General features: G+C 42.7%; 1 protein-coding gene across 1 annotated transcript in view; it reads right to left on the bottom strand.

Annotated features, from left to right (window-relative positions):
- CDS2 (CDP-diacylglycerol synthase 2) overlaps positions 1-5,112 on the bottom strand; it is a 316,181-nt gene extending 311,069 nt beyond the window's left edge. The window contains exon 1 of the mRNA XM_069618879.1: positions 4,938-5,112. Within this exon, the coding sequence (XP_069474980.1) occupies positions 4,938-4,988 (51 nt within the window). The 5' untranslated portion in view covers positions 4,989-5,112. The remainder of the gene's footprint in view (positions 1-4,937) is intronic.
- Positions 5,113-18,027: the final 12,915 nt, after the last annotated feature.

Genomic DNA, 18,027 nt, shown 5'->3' with positions numbered 1-18,027 from the left:
TAAATAAAGGTAGTGCAATTATTACGAACATTGTTAAGAGAAAGAGCCTAAGCAAAGGCAGTGAAGTTATTACAACTATGATCAATGCTAAGAGCAACAGTCTAAATAAAGACAGTGGAAGAAGGAAAGGGGGCGCTGACCCGATACTGGGGAATTGTTGTGAGCTGGATAAAAGAGAAAATGAACAAAGAGTGGAAAAGCCCTGGTAGGTTAGCGAACCAGGCAAACAGTGAGTCTGGGAATCACACACAAGCAAGGAAGTGAATATACTGTGGCAGGCGAGTATACCAGGGGAGGAAAAGGGATTGTAAAAGCTTAGGGGTCAGAATCCCTAAGCATGCGCATGCACTACAAATAAGGGAGGACCCTTACCCCTTTAAATATACTGTACTTTGATACATGAGAACTGTATGATTTTGAGGCGATTCAAGAGAAGAGCTTTCCGCCTTCAACCAAGTGGAACTGGAATAAAGTATTTTTAACGTCACTGGAAGAAATCTAGGGGAAGGGAAACCCCTTTCCCAATGGAAGTATTTAGTTTGGAGTGTAAGTGTCAGTTTAGGATTTTGGGCACAGGACTGAAGACGCTTTGTTTATTTAACATCCTGACACAGACGTTCCTTAGTTTTGTTGAGGCAGGGAAACACCTCTTAGAGTTAGGGATAGATGGGGTTGGGGAAATCATTCCTATTATTTCAATAATAAAAGTTCATAACCAAAACCTACCACTGTGTCAGAGTCTTACTCTTGATCACTTACAGCGCACTTTCAGTACTTACTTGTGCCTAAGCTGGATGAGCTGTTTTCCTATTGTACATCACATGGTAAATCTGATGGATCCTTCTTAGAAGCCAAGTTAATTGTTTTTCTAAAGCCGAATAAAGATCCAGAAGGTCCTCAAAGTTATATGCCCCAATAAACTTTGACTGTAAAATGTATGCCAATGTTTTAGCCAATCGTCTAATCCCCTTCTTGCACAAACGAATTAAAAGAGACCAAGTGGGATATATCAATGGTAGATCCTCCAATTCTAGATACCATAAACAAATCTAGTGAAAGTTATTCTGCACTTGCATTAGATGCAGAAAGGGTTTTTGACAGAGTGGAACAGAGCTATATGTTTGCAGCGCTAAATGGTAAGGCTTTGGAGATCCGTTCCTTTCCTTTCCATGACTACATTATTATACTCCAATCACTAGACCTCTATATTTCTGAAAGGATACAGGTTATCCTATTTTCCCTTATTTAGTGGGACACGACAAGGCTGACCTTTGTCTCCCCTTTTATTTATTCTTGCTCTGGAACCCTTCCTAAATATGATCACACAGCGGATAGAAATAGGTAATCTAAATATCAAATTAGCTGCATATGCAGATTATTTTCCCCTATTACTTAAAAACCCTAACATTCGCACACAGCACCTTATGCGTAAAACACCCCTATTCTCATCAATTTCGGGATTCAAGTTGAACACCGTTAAATCTGAATCTTGCCTCTAAATAATCGCACAAAACATGATATGCAAGCATCTGGTATGAAATGGTGCACAAAGGTAATCAAATACTTTGGGATACATTTTTCATTTTTGGATATTGTTAAGCAAACCCCTAAATTATTAATGTCTAAGCTTAACGAGCTCACTGCCTCCTGGTCATCTCTGTATTTAACATGGTGGGTCGCTGAGAAACAGTCAAGTTGATGATCTCTCCCATTGTAATGCATCTACTATATATGGTATCATTCTCCTTCTCCTCCACTTTCTTTAAATCAATTGATTCATGTTTGGCGATATTTCTGTGGGGAAACAAAAGGCAGAGAATATCCCCAAGTAAACTTAAAAAGGCCCATGTCCAGCGAAAGGGTTACATTTCCAAACTTCAAGATGTATCCCTCAGCTTTTTTGCTGAAATAAATTCAAGTTTGGTTCACTCTGGAGGATAATCAATATATACCTGCATGGTATCTATTAGAAAAAGCACTGGTCTCTCGCTTATCATTAGAAGATAGTTGTTTTGTAAAAGGCAAAAAAAGATGTATTAAATGTATGAGTGTTAAGGTATCAGTTGAACATCTTAGAAGCTTTGTGTACCCACATATTAGAAGACCAACTGATTTTTATCTCACATTCATTATGGTTAAATAAGCTAATGGGTATTAATGGGAAATCTATCTTTTGGAAACTATGGTTGTCTAAGGTATTAAATATGTTAACTAGCTCCCGACTGATGGTACTCCCCCCATCTTTTAATGAACATAGAGAAACATTTACCATTCCTGTATCCAATTGGTACCAATATGCGATGATTATGAATACTTTAACGGAGAACATATTAATCTCGTCAGATAGCATATCCTTTCCTTTCCTAATGAGGAAAGGCTGGAACATTACCTACAAAGCATCAATGTTCTACAAAATACTTAATGCTACCCAAATGGATGAACCAACATGGAAATCAGAAATCACCTGGGAGCTAGAATGTAATCCATTGGAAGAAAAACTCTGGCCTCAAATTTGGACCAAAAACTTGTAAGCCACTACATCAGTGTGTCTAGCCCAAATCCTATATTTCTTTAAGCATAACTCCTGCTAGACTATTTAAGTGTAAGTTATTTCAGGATGATAAATATTGGAGCAGTTTAGATACTGAAGGTTCATTTATGTTTCCCGAATGTAAATTTGTCAAAATGTACTGGAGCAAGGTCTGGAAGGTATTGACACAAATGTTTAAGTTGAAACAGTATGAAACCTTGTGATGTGCAGTATATGAATTGTCACTATTAATGTTAGATATGATGCAACATTATAGCCTATTACGGGTGAAGATGTTTTCAATTAGAGGACACTGTAAACTGAATTACTTTGGAAGACGCCACATTTTTGCAGAGAAGCAGAGTAGGAAATTGCCCAAAACAAAACAGAGCAGAGCCGAACCTATCCTGTCTCCCAAGGCCCAGCAGCTAACCCAGAAAACGCCCCGATTTGTCCTCAATTCAAAGCCTCCAAATTGGTATTTTTTGTCTTGCAATTTGCAGATTTGTTTTGCTAGGGTGAGTAATGAAAAGTGCAGAGTCCAAATTCCATTACTCAAGCGTTTCTTGCTGAATGACTGTTAGGCATGATCAAATTTACAATTGTGGCAATTTTTTTACGTTCCCATAAAGCTCTTTGCTTTTATGTAAACGCCCAGGATTGGGTTCTATTAAGAGATGTTGGGTAACCTGTCCTGGTGACACATTGCTTAGCCCCACCCCCGTCCACCAAAAGAGGAGAGGTTCCCCCGATAATTTTGTTTCCATTTCCAGCACTGCCGAGAAGGCACTGTAAAATAAACTAATGTGTCTAGAATCAGAGATTTTGGTTAAGTGATGAAGCTGTGATATGAGCCTCTTCAACAATTTAGGCGCATAACCACATACCTCTAAGATCTTGTTACAAATATTTGGTAGATTTTGATTTTAAGAGTGTTCAAACGTAATCATATATGGCGAAAAAAACACATATAAAATAATAAACAATTTTAAGCAAGAGGATTATGTAGCCCAAAATCGCCATCTGTTTTATCACTGTCATTTTCAGGATTTAAAGAAGATCGCCTGCCCATACACCTTTTTGTACAGTTAAGGAAACGTGCTCCCTCAAACAATTAAACCTTTTTTAAGTCAAACTAGCAGACATCATGAATGCATAGCTGGCAGATTAAACGGCGAGTTTTAAAAACCCGTAAGTGCTAAGGAAGTGCATGACCATCCTGAATTCGTACAATAAATGAATGTAGGCTCCGCCCACTCCCGCAGTTAACGGTTTGTGCGAGTCGTATTCGTTGAAGAATTTGCAGATCTAGTGGGTTACTTACGCACTTAGAGGGCTTTCAGTTGGAAACGTGTCCATCACAGATCAACCACAAGCATAGTATATTATCATAAACAAACGTGGTCGATTCCAGTGATCAATTCACCATTTAATTCGGTGTCTGCCACCACCCACTTCAAAGGGCTTCTCATTTGAAATATGCTGCTACCAAATTATGTTGCTCCGAACAAATGTACGTTTCAAAGGAGGGTGCGGTGATGGGAGAAACAACCCCAAATAGCTCAATGTTGTTGCACACCTGTGCGATACTACAAAGCGTAGCACATGTGACACCCCTCCCCCCACCCCCCAAAGTGAAAGGCTGTTGCACTGTAATATTTGAGAGTTTGCTTTGCCCAGATATACGTGGATACTAAATAAAAAGGCTCAGAGTGCATGGAGAGCTGCAACACATTCGGTACCAACAGCTTCACTTGGATACATTCCAACAACGTTGGCTCTAGCATTTCTATTTTGAAAACCAATAGCTTGGATGCCCTGTACACATCAATAGTGTGCAAGCAACGTTTTAAGGCTAATCACTGACAATACCTACTCACTTACTGTTGAGCTTCTCCCATATGCATGATATTAACGTTCATTGGCAGCTTCGGGAACATCATCGATGTGTATTCGAGATTATAACAGTGATCGGGCAGAATTTTCAAGTCACTCTCATCCACAGAAAATGTATGGCTCCGTTTACTGGTTGCAGGACAGAATGGTGCTGTACTAAGAATGTGCAATAATGCATGCTATCGCTGATGTGTTGTCTGGCAGACAGTCGCACGCTTGCAACATGTGAAGTACCAACATCATTTGCAGTATCTCTATACCTTTACTGTTAATGTATAGTCTTTCAAATGATGTGCACACAAATGGCAAAACCCGAGTTTGCAGCATAACGGAGGTCCGGCGATATCTGCAATATCTAGTGAAGCACAGAGAGTATTTTCATGCAAAACATAATGACGTCCCTGATGCGGGATAGTGCTGTCAATACACTTCGCACAATCACAGAGAGAGAGCAAAGGTGCTATGCAAAACAGGAACGCCCGTTTGTCACCAGCTCTGAGTTAACATTTACCTGCCCCTCTGCCTCCTGCTCCCGGGTGATTCTCTGCCTGACTTCGGTCATTTTGTAAACACAATGTACATTAATAAATAAAAAAAACAGCCAGGATGCAGCACGCTGTGCACGAGCTCCGTTCCTTCAGCTGCAGCTCACAGAGCTCGCGCTTTGCACTGCTGCGCGAGACCCCATTGTGACGTACCTAGCTAGCCCTGTCACGCTCCCAATAAGAAGCGATGGAGTGGTGATGGAAAAAAAAAAACCCAAAACAAACCTAACTGGCGGCCATGTTGGGAAGGAAGTGAGCAAGAAGAAGACACTGCTAGTTACACAAGTAGATGTTGAAATATTGACTTCGCTTTTCACCTAGAACAGAGCAGAATGTGTGTTCTCTTGCTATGTGTTTCCGTATGCAAGGATGTGCGCAGCCTGAAGCATCTGTAGAATAAATAAACTCTGGGTGTGTGGGGTTGAGACAGGCAAATGCATGGGGCATGGCAAGGTTGCGGGGGTTTCCCACAGTGTTCTTCCCAGAGAGCAACATGCCCCATGGCATGGGTGAGCTAGTCCTGTATTTTCTCATTGTATGCTTGTAGTTTCCTTTTTCCCACTATAAGTGTCGTGTTCCTCTAGCTTGAGGCCCATGGTACAGCAATCGGATCAGCACGTAAATTTTCTGCATTGTGAATGTTGGCATGCCCACAACTGGACGGGTCTCTGGACACTGGCCTGCGCCGCGTCTGGGTGGGAGTGTGAGTGCTGGCACGACCACGCCTGGAGGGAGCCCTGGGCGTTGGCCTGCGCCGCGTCTGGATGGGAATGTGGAGGCCGACAGGTGCCGCACTCGGACAGAGCTGTGAATGTTAGCATGATAAAGGTCAGGTAACCCACTAACCAATATAAGCTCAAACTCTGCATACTTATCTCACTCAAAAACTCACACAACCATCTCTCGCACAACAAGCCGCACGCACTTCACAACACTGCAACAACACACAAGCAGGAACAACAGCACACGCGGACTAACTCCGATCCGATACCCGCACCAAAGCTCAGCACCCGGTGTATACGAGTTGATGCTGCCAACAGAACACCACTCCTCTCACTATCCTACTCCCTTCTTCACCTTACTAACCCATCCCACCTTTATCGTTTACAGATCCGCCTGAGCGCTAGGGGACCAATTCCGTTGGTGACGGTGCGCAGTACAAATACCTTTAACATTAAACATTTAACATTAATGAAGGTAGCGGACACCATGTTTGATAGCATACTTGTCAACATTCTGTGACCAAAAAGATGTAGGATTTTTCAAGTTTCAAAAGTAATACTTAGCATAACAATGACATTGCAGGAAATTACAAAACATACATTGTTGGCACCACTGGGGCATTCTAAAATGCACAACCCATCAACCAGCAAAACATCGAAATATGCTCAAATGTTTTAAATGTATCATTGTGAATTGTTAACACCAAATTCAAATTCAATTACCTAACTTCACAGAAAATAATCATACACAGCTGGTAGGCAATGTTTGCCACTGCTATGTTCAGCAGCCTGGGCAGTACATATTTATTCCTGCAGTGCAGGTTGAACACTGAACAACATGGAGACTGATACCCTCCTCATTCTGATAGGCAGATGCTGTGTAATGGTGGTACGCACTGCCACTTGCCTTCACTGGTGGTTCACCTAAGGTCTGTCCAGCAAGACTGCAGGGCAGAGTCATGTAGCTGTCAGGTCAGTGAATTGATCTGAGCCCATCACTCAAATGTATCACTTAACCGCCCACCGCACAGATGATTAATTGCCTTAGAGTCACATAAATTACCTGCCACTGTAAAAAGCAGTAGGATCTGTCACTTAATTCTGTAGGAGGTAGGACTGCTTAAAAACCAGTAGCCTACTGCCTAAATCAGCAGGGTTGGCAAGTATGTGATAGTACAGCTGGAAACACACAGACTGCCCTAAACATTCCCTGTGTCAGCTTGGCCTGGCATTCTACCGGCTAACAGGATCTCACCACTGGTGAGAATAATGCTCAGACACGGGTCGCAGCTTGGAACGTCTGTTTATTTCAACAGTAACACAGAACTAACTTTTCCCCCCCAACACCCGCCTCCCTAGTCTTAACGTCACAACCCCTCAACCTAGCCCAAACGCAGACAAACCCGCATAATGGTAGAGAGCAGCCACGCCAGCCGCACGCATGACATGACATCACCCCCCCTTTTTAAGACAGTGGGTCACTCGCAGTTTGTCAGGCCATCTCTTCAATTAGTCTGTGAGGCTTCACACGACATCGCTGGGGCCTCAAGGGAATGCGAGTCACCGGCGGGGGTGAGGGCTCTCTCCCACCGCTGTCATCTTCTTCAGATAATTCATCATCTCCGAGGTAGGATTCATCTGACTGTCTCTCATCCTGACTATAGCATGGCTGTTCCCATCTCAGTACATATGATGCTGATGCCTTCTTAAAATGTGACGAGTTTCTGGTCACAGGCGAATGTCCATCTCCACTGGCAGTGATCATCGTACCTTTCTGGTGGGTCACTATCAGGTGTTCCAGCGCAAAGGTGGAGTCTTCCTTCCACCCCTTCGGTTGTCGTATCATTACTTGGTCTCCGGGTTCGATTAAGCATTCTTGAGCTCGTCTTCTCGTATCCGCATTGTCCTTAATCTTGCTCTTTTCCTCCTGATCCTTCTCTCTCGCCTGCTGCTCGAGGGGGGTTGGTGAGACCGACGTGGGCCCTTGTGGCAGCCTCGTTCTGACATGCAAACCCCAGTGATGCTGTGAAGGGTGTGCTGGTACTCCCGCTGCAGCTGATGCAGTGCTTGCTCAAATGGTTTATTGAGAATGGTGGCTATCTGCAGAGTCCGCTTGATGCTGGCCATAAACCTTGCGACAATGCCATTGCCTTGGGCCCATTGCAGGGTTATCTTCCTATGCTGAAACCCCATGACCCTTGCAAAGTTCTAAAAGTCCTGGCTGGTGAACGGCAGGACATTGTCTGATTTTATAACATTCGAAACTCCGTATTTTGAAAGCATGCGGTCGAGTACGGGGATCACACATGTGGCAGATGTGTTCTCAACCACTTGAGCATCTGGGAACCGAGAGTGTTCGTCTATCAGCACCAGGACATACTTGCTGTTCCTGAGAGGACCGAAGAAGTCCACCGCAAGTTCATCCCAGACATTTTCTGGTAGTGGGGGCATTTGCAGTGGATTTGGGTGCAGAGACGGAGCAACCTGGGTGCATGTCGGGCACCCTCCGACCATCTCCTCTACCAGTACGTCCAGTTTGAGGAACCACACCTTGTGTCTTAGAAGGCGCTTGTCATGATCCCAGTCAGTGAGCAAAGTCCTCATTCAGGCATTCAGGCTAGGCAGAATACCTTATATCAATCAGCAGGTCAAAGGTGGGTGTTATCCTGACACATATGGCATTTACGCCATTTACAGCATCTACTTCCATAGACTCCAGTGATGTTCAATAGTAATTTCATACACTTAAGATGGGCGCCCACAAAACCCATTTACAAGTAGCAGAACGGTTCTATTCATATTTGCAGAGGGAGCTACTTAAGCCCCACCTCCGCTGGAATGCACGCTTTGCGTCTGCTCTGCTGACAGCGGGTAACGCTACTGGCGTTTCTCCTCACAGAACCTGAGAAAAAGAAGATAACAGAAGCATTAGTTTTACGAAGAGTTTCAGAGTACCATAGTTCACAGAAGAGACTTACCCGACAGAAGTTATCTCTGATGCTGCTATATTCAGTTAAGAACATTTATTTGCTCGCAGTCGCAGCATCTCAGTCAGAAGTTTCACTCACAGCCGCAGCATCTTCAGTCAGAAGATTCATTCACAGCCTCCGCATCTTCAGTCAGCAGTTTTCGCTTGCAGTCACAGCATCTTCAGTCAGAAGTTTCATCCGCAGCCACTGCATCTTCCAAAGATTTTTTTCCTCAGCTTTCCGAAATCCTGCAGACAAAACAAGAGGTATTTAATTAAAAAACAAACTTAACAGTTTTACAAAGAAGATGTTTTATAAGCATTTACGTACCTGAAGGTTCCTCAAGTTTTTACCTCACAGTTGTTACCGCACTCCACCTTGCAGGCTGCAGTTACTCTGTATTGGCGAACTTACGCTTAAAAAGTTTTCTCATCCTGAGTAACTCCGCAGCCATCCACAGCCATAATTCTTTTCCCAAATTCCTTGAACCTGCGAAAAAGAGAAAAAGACAAAAGTAATTAGAAAGAGAGATCTCTCCAACCTAGGAATCAATTCAAGCCCTTAAAGATTACAGTATCTTCACTTGCTGACTTACCAAAAGACTCATTCTTAAGTGAATAGACATTTTAAGGCAAGAAGCTACAGAGTTCATCGGTGTTATGTATTGGTAGTACACACATTAGTGTAGGGACAGTCTAAATGGAATATAGAATTTTAGAAGGTTAAGAAAAGGCTCTGGAATGTAGAGGCTGGAAGAAGTTCAGTTTGACCATAAATAAAGATGAATAAGGATGCATGAGCTGGCGTGCTTCATTACCATATAAAGTGTCTAAACAACAACATAGCAATGGCGACGAGGATAAACTTGGCGTGAATGAAAGGATCTCCTGAGGGCAGACAAAGCCGAAGAAACATAAACAGGGACGTCGGAAGGAATAAAGAAACAGAAGGAAAACACAACGGAAAATACGAAGGTACGGCCTACGAACTCAATTGCACTTGAGGTAGGAGGACTAAATATGACATCCGCTAGTGAAAGAATATACATGTACTTATACATGTATTCATTGCGCGAATGAACGAAACATTGAAAACCATTTTTCAAACCAGAACAAAACGTACCGGAGTGCGCGAGCCTGCGAGCGAGCCCATATGCGCCGTAATAGAGAAAGAGCAGAGAAACATTAGAAAAAAGGACCTGCGGATGTGGGAATATGTGCCGCCATCTTAAAGGACACCAGCCCATTACAAAGTGCATCGGCACGGATGACTTCATAATAAAAGAAACAAACATTTAAACGCACAAAAACTTTAAGAAGAAACAAAATTACAGATCGGAATGAGGTGCAAACCAAAACATATACAGTAGAAAGTGAAAGCAACGTGTGCTGGGACACCAATGAGGAAATGATATACAGGAAAGACCGGCAACACTGTTAAGAGGCAAGCAATTGTGGGTAAAACATAGAGAGTGAAAGCACACACTCACATTTGGACAAGGAAGTGGACTCAATAATAGAATTTAAAAAAAAAGAGAAAGTAATAAAATAAAATAAAAGAAAACAAAGAAAAGCACACATAATTTCTCATAAGACAAATAAAACAAGAGAACTACACAAGAATGTCACTTGAAGACACACATTCGGCAGGGGACGCAAGTGAACAACAAAGCATGCCCTAATCGTCAGCAAGCACATTAATGTCGACAAATCTTCTAAATTACCTGAGGAGGCCAAATCCTTTCACTCTGGATCCGCAAGAGATACAAGGTAACGGATGGCAAGAGTGGATTGAAGAGTTCGAGGAGTTCCTGAGAGCTGTAGGAGATCAAAATGCACCAAATAAAATGGACATATTCACAAACTTGTTTGGGAAAGAAATAAAAAGTATTATAAAAACAATTCCGCCCCAAGAAAGAATGACCTGTCCGCTGTTGGTGGCTGCAATCAATACACAAGTAATAATCCCACTCAATAGGGATTACGAGAGGTATGTTTTCAACCAGTGCACACAGAGCCCTCACGAGACAATAGCCCAATTTGTACAGAGGTTGCAAAAAAAGACCTCATTCTGTGAATTTACCAATTTTAATGACGATGAGGCAATACGGTTAAGAGTGATTGAAGGATGTATATTGTCACAATTTAGAAAGCACCTGCTAAAAAAGCCTTTACCGATGAAGGAAGTATTGGAGCTTGTCAGGGTTTATGAGAGGGTGGTGCGCAGGCGGCAAACATAGAAAACCCGAAAAAGATGGACACTATTGCTGTTGTGAATAGGAATATCCAGTGGCAAAGGAGATATCCTGTAGTGGGATCAGCAAGTTTGATGCGTAGGGACAGCGGAGAGAGACAGTGCTAACGATGTGGCTTTGAATTCCCATAAACGGCCATGCCCTGCAATGGGCTAACTATGCATGAGGTGTGGGCAGGAGAACCACATCCAGACAATGTGCAGAGAAAGAATGAACGCTCCATCTAATACTTATGAATCACAAGTCATGCCGAATAGAAGGTACGATAGCCAAAGAGGTGGTGGAGGACGAAACCCCGGGGAGAAAGATGCGCGGCTATATTCGGGAACGTGAATAAATCCGCACATGACACGACCAGGGTTTGTTAGAGCCATGGATGAGTTACAGATTGAGACAACAGATCACAATACACAAAACTTGAGACAAAGGACAACAATTAATAATGGATCCCCAGTTCAAGGAGGAGTAAAATATGAGGACCCATATGAGAATCCCCCAATATCAACTGTGTTGTATGAGGAAGAAGTGGAGCCTACCGACTACCAACAAGAATATGAATACGACAGGTATAGCAGAGAATACGTGAGATTGATAGGCAACAAAGAAAGCGAAAAGAATACAATAAAGGTGGTAATGAATTTGAATGGAGAAGATATACCTTTCCTAGTGGATACCGGTGCTACAGTCAATGTTATGAGTGAGGAAATGTACTGAAAAGTAGCTGGGCGGTATCCTCTGAGTGCATCAAGAGCTGTGATCTTTCAGTGGGGAGCGGAACAGCCTTTGTTGAACAAAGGGCTATATCACTGTGATTTGATCCACATGGGAAGGTGCATACCAACCAAAATACATGTCATTAAGACCCCTACGGTTTGCAGGTGCCTCATTAGTTGCAGGATTGCAACTAATTTGGGACTCATTAATGTACAATATAATCAGTATGAAAAGATACGAGGCATTCCCTCGAAGACCCAAAGCATAAGATTCCTGATCAAAGAAGAAGTGGATCTAGAAAAGCTAAAGGTGGAATTCCCAAAATTGTTCCAGGGAATTGGGAAGTTGAAATCTAACAGCGTACATCTACATATTGATAATTCGATTCGGCCTGTCCCACAACACCCAAGACGTGTAGGGTTACATCTGCAGAAAAAAGTATCACAGGAACTGAAATATATGACTGATAATGACATCATCGAGAGAGTTGAGAACGGCCCGACCCCATGGATCTCTCCACTGGGAGTTCCCAAAGCTGATGGGCAACTTCGACTCTGTGTGGATATAAGAATACCAAATATGGCCATAATGAGGGAGAGACATCCAGGTCCGAATATAGAGGACATGATCATTCGCTTGAACCAAGCTAAAAGATTCAGTAAATTGGATCTGAACCAGGGTTACCACCAATTGGTAATTGATAATTAATCTCGATCAATAACCACTTTTAGTACCCATGAGGGTTTATTTAGGTACAAGAGACTTAGTTTCGGGGTTTCCTCAGCTGCTGAGATCTTTCAGGAAGCCATCAGGAAAGTGATAGCACCAGCACCAAATGCATTCAACTATAGCGATGATATTCTTGTATACAGGATTGATCAGGTCAGCATGCTGATACCTTGAGACAAGTATGCAGAGTGTCGCAGGAGAGTGGGCAACACTGAATGCTCAAAAGTGTAAAATAAATAAATGGAGCCTAAAATTCTTTGGACATATATTCTCTGAGGAAGGCATGAAAGCAGATCCGGAAAAAGTGAGAGTAATATTGGATTTTACCTCCAAAGGATGTAGGAGAATTGAGATCTTTCCTTGGAATGGTAGGATATTGTGCAAGGTACTTGCCGGAATGTGCTACACTCACTGAGCCGTTGAGACATCTTCTGAAGAAGGATGTAACATTTATATTGATGGAGAGTGTGAAGAGAACTTCAAGAATATAAAGAGGCAACTAGCAAACGATAGACAGTTAGCATACTTCAACCCAAAATGGGACACTGAAGTGATTGCTGACGCTAGCCCTGTGGGATTGGGTGCAATACTGTCACAAACAAATCCTGATGAGACATCAGAAGACCAACAGCTGAAGGTTATTGGTTATGCTAGTCGAGCGCTAAGTGACATCCAGCAGGCCTACTCGCAGCCGGAAAGGGAGAGTCTTGCCGCCGTGTGGGCCTGTGAGAAATTCAACCATTTCATAATTGGAAAGCCTTTTGTACTGGTGACGGACCATCAAGCACTAATTTCATTATTTGGGAACCCAAGAGTTAAAATGCCCCCCAGGATTGAGCGTTGGGGCATGAGATTACAAGAGTATGATTACAAGATCGTACATAGGCCAGGGAAGGATGCAAATCCAGCTGACTATTTATGAAGGCATCCAGTGAACATCATGGATCAGGAAATGCAGAAGGAAGCGGAACAGTACATATCGTATATATCATCAAATGCACTGCCCCTGGCCATAACAAAAGAGGTATTTGTGAACAAAAGTCAGAATGATCCCTTGATAAAAGTAGCAGTTAGACTCACACGGAATGGAAAATGGCAGTGCATTCATCAAGAAACGAGTTTGGAAGAGGGAGATATGAAAGATCTGAAGAAGTTAGCGAAGGTGAGCTGTGAGCTATCTCTAACAAAAGATGGAATACTCTTAAGAGGGAGCAGACTTGTAGCACCTAAGAGCTTGAGAAAAACCTTAGTGATGTTGGCTCATGAGGGGCACAGAGGAGTAGTAAACACAAAGAAAATTTTGAGAAATCAAGTATGGTTTCCATACATGGATCTGATTGTAGAAGACACCATACAGAATTGTTTTGCTTGTCAGATAACATCTCCTGCTACTCAAGCAGCGCCTCTACAGATAGTGCAGCTTCCCAAGGGACCATGGAACAGAGTAGCTTTGGATTTTTTCGGTCCACTAGAAGAAGGAATGTATTTCCTAGTGGCCATAGACCAGTACTCAAGGTTTCCGCTGGTAAAACAAGTTCAATCCACAGCATTTCATCATGTCATAGTGGTATTAGATAAACTCTTCAGTGAGTGGGGGATCCCACAGACAGTCAAGACAGACAACGGCGCACCTTTCCAAGGACATGATTTTACAAAATTTGCATCCCACATGGGATCAGGCATCAGAAGATAACGCCTTTATGGCCACAAACAAATGGGATGGTGGAAAGATTCATGAGTACCTTAAAAAGGACCAGACAAAAGGCTGTTGTGGACAATGTGTCATTTCCACAAGCAGTTTTGCAGATGTTAAGGAGCTATAGGAACACCCCTCGTGAAATGACAGGGCGCTCTCCAGCGGAATTGATGATCAAGTACCTACCACGAATTCGAATTCCTAGAGCAGAGGATTATACAGTTGAAGAGGACGATGAAATCAGAGAGCAGGATCAAAGGAAACAATTGAAGACCAAGGAGTGGGTGGATCGGAAAAAGGAAGGCTGAGGAATTGGAGCTACAGGAAGGAGATGCAGTGGTAGTGAAACAGAAACAGCGAAAGAAGACAGACTCTAAATATAGGCCGATGGTGTTGAAGGTCAAAAACATAAAGGGATCCATGGTCACGGCGGCTGGTAGTAATGGTGTAATACCTACAAATGTATCCTTTTTCAGAAAATTCGTACAAGGTGGGTGTGAGGAGAAAGGGGATGAAAGGAATGGCCAGGGTAAGGCGAATGGGGCAAATGAGGTGAATAGCTCTGATAGGGATATTGGTTTAGCATGGTTATACCCGGAAGAAGGTGAGTTGTTGGATTGTAGCGCGGGGCATGTCCAAAGTGAAGAGGAAACAAGTGTTGGTGGAGGTGTGAATCTGGGTGAAGGGGACTCTGGACATAAAGACTCTTGTATAGATGGTCGTTTGGATCATAGAGACATGAACATTGATGATGAGCCCCGGAACTTAAACATGAGAAGCAGGTATCAAAGAGTAGTTCACAAGCCGGCGAGACTAATTGAACAAATGTAATAGTTTACAGTTTGATAAGCATTTACATGATAAGTAAGGGGGGGTTGTTATGTATTGGTAGTACACACCTTAGTGTAGGGATAGTCTAAATAGAATATAGAATGCTAGGAGGTTAAGAAAAGGCTCTAGAATGTAGAGGCTGGAGCAAGTTCAGTTTGACCATAAATAAAGATGAATAAGGATGCATGAGCTGGTGTGCTTCATTACCATATAAAGTGTGTAAACAACAACATACCAATCAGCATCTCAAGTTACCATTGTTTCCCCATCTCAACGTGCCCCTGTAGAAAAGCAGGATGGAGAGCTTCACAATAATAAAACATAGGTGGGAAGGGAATTCATCCCTAGAGTTAGAAGGGAGTGAGTTTAGGGGTATACACACCTCATATAGTATTATCTCAGTTAATAGATGTTATTTCATTTCTATTGTTGTCATTTGTTTGTTCAAACAGAAAAAGAATCCTAAAGGCTCCAAGGTACCAGGTCCACATGCTAGGAAGGTATTACACTTCCTAGGAGTCCAGGTAAGCGTTACAAAATACGAAGCCATACAAAAAATACTCCACCTGAGCGTAATGGAAAACACAGAAATAGACAATTTATCCCAGATTTTGGGGTAGTTAATGGCAGAAGTCCATTCAGCTAGGTCAGAAACCAATTCTCTCAGGAGAGAGTTGGTGGTTACCAGAGAACGCACTGATGAATTGGGTTGCCAATTATTACAACAGTCCCAAGCAGGACAAGCACCACTTCCAGGTGCTCTCCCACAGGGTCAAGCTTCTGCTCCCAGTCCTCCTCTACAGGTGGTTTTACCAGGGAACATTCCACTAGCAGCCCCAGAAAGGTTTATGGGGGATCCGAAGCATTTTGCAGTCTTCATGAACCAATGTAATTTACACTTCCTGTGTAGATCCGGAGTTTTTCCTTCAGATCAGGCTAAGGTGGCATTTGTGTTATATTTGGGTGGACATGCTGCTGACTGGTCCATTCCCTTAGTCAATCGAGATGACCCATTATTAAGAAACTTCCCTGGTTTTCGGCAGGAGTTAGAAAAACTCTCTGCCCATCATGCTCAGGGGCAGGCCTTGGATAATGAGCTGCTCTCTTTACTCCAAGGTAACCAAGAATTGTTAGCTTACATAGCTTCCTTTAATCGATTAGTAGCAGAGACTAATTGGCCTGAGGAGAAGAGAACAACACTCTTTTATCGAGGATTACGAGGAGAACCCAAGGACATATTGGCACAAGTAGTAAACCCTCCTATTCATTGACCTAACTAAACAATTGGATCACCGGTTGCAGAACCGGCGCACTGATCGGGCCAGGTCAGAGACTAGATCACTCTATGTTCATTCAAAAGACAGTGGAACTTGTCAAGTGTCTGAAAGTCACTTTGAGCCAATGCAGTTAGGAGGTGTTCAGGGTCCAATTTCTAAAGAAGAAAGAGACAAAAGAAGACAACCGAATGTATGCTTCTATTGTGGTTCAGCCGGTCATCACCTTCGTAACTGTCCAGTGAAACCACTGTGGAAACCAGTGGGAACCATAGACAAGGCGGACAGGAATATAATAAAAAATGAACTGACGGAAAACTCCAACGACCGACAAGTGTAGAAGTTGACTTGTCGAGCCAGAAGAAGGAAATTCAGATCTCTCATTTAGTTTTTCCTGCTTTCTTAAGTAGTGACCTTCAACCTTGCAAGATATATGCTCTTGAAGCATATGTGGACAGTGGTGTGATTGGAAACTACATGGATTACGAACTAGCAGGCAAGATGGGTATTGGTATAAATCCAAAGGCTGTGGTGGAAAATGCCACCGCAGTGGATGGTACTCAACTGATATCCGGAGCTATGACGAAGTGTACTGAAGTTTGCACCTTGCGTTGCCAGGAGGGACATCAAGAAAAGATCTTTTTTGACCTAATCAGTGCCTCACAGTTTAAAGTAATCTTAGGTATTCCATGGCTAGAGAAACATAATCCACAGATTGATTGGCGTGCCAGAACCTTAGTATTTATTGAGGAATGCAAACTCTCCTGTTATGTTCAAGGCGGAAACTTTGGAAAAGAGGTTCAAGCAATTTCAAGAGAAGAACCCACTTTAGGATTAATAGTAACACGTCCACCAGAGAATCAAGATTTTCAAGACGTTTTTGAAGAAGAACAGGCCAACGTGTTGCCTCCACACCAGCCATGTGATAGTCAAATCGATTTAATCCCTGGTTCCAAAACCCCATGTAGTAGAATTTATGCTTTAACCTAACAAGAAAATATTCCTTTGAAGACATATTTGGATAATTACCCAGCCAATGGTTCTATTCGGCCTTCTAAGTCCCCTATGGCTTCTCCTTTGTTCTTCATGCCCAAGAAGGAAGAGGACCTTCGTACTTGCATTGACTATCGTGCCTTAAACCAGATCACAGTTAAGAACAGGTACCCCCTTCCACTCCTTCCAGTGTTAATGGACCAAGTTAAGGATGCAAATGTTTTTACCAAACTGGACCTTTGAGGAGCTTACCACTTAGTGAGAATCAAAGAAGGGGATGAATGGAAAACTGCCTTCTGCACAAAATACATCTTATACGAGTATCAAGTTATGCCTTTCGGCTTATGCAACGCTCCAGCGGCTTTTCAGAACTTTATGAATGATGTTTTACGCAAATTGCTAGATGCCTGTGCCGTAGTGTACCTCAATGACATGCTAATTTATTCGAGCTCGGCCCAAGAGCACATAACTCATGTGAGGGCAGTACATATAATACTACAGCAACTCAAGTTATTTGTCAAGCTGGAGAAATGCTCATTTCATGCGACCTCAAGGTAATTTTTGGGATTCATTCTGTCACCATTGGGAATTCAAATGGATAATCCAAAAGTTGAAGCAGTTTTGAATTTGCCTTCCCCAACGTCAGTGAAAGGAGTTCAACGTTTTTTGGGATTCGCCAATTTTTATAGATGCCTTGTTGCAGGATTTTCCCAACTAGTCCATCCAATAACGTGGTTATTGCGAAAGCAAAAGGCATTCTCCTGGACCAAAGAAGTGGAAGAGGCTTTCCAGACATTGAAAAAACATTTTACCACTGCTCCCATTTTGAGACACCCACAACCTGAGCTACCGTTTGTAGTAGAAACTGACACAT

Source organism: Ambystoma mexicanum, chromosome 10, assembly GCF_040938575.1.
Source record: "Ambystoma mexicanum isolate Mex_15411 chromosome 10, UKY_AmexF1_1, whole genome shotgun sequence".
Taxonomy (NCBI): domain Eukaryota; kingdom Metazoa; phylum Chordata; class Amphibia; order Caudata; family Ambystomatidae; genus Ambystoma; species Ambystoma mexicanum.
The sequence above is the reverse complement of the archived record's forward strand: the minus strand, read 5'-3'. Positions and strand labels throughout refer to the sequence as shown.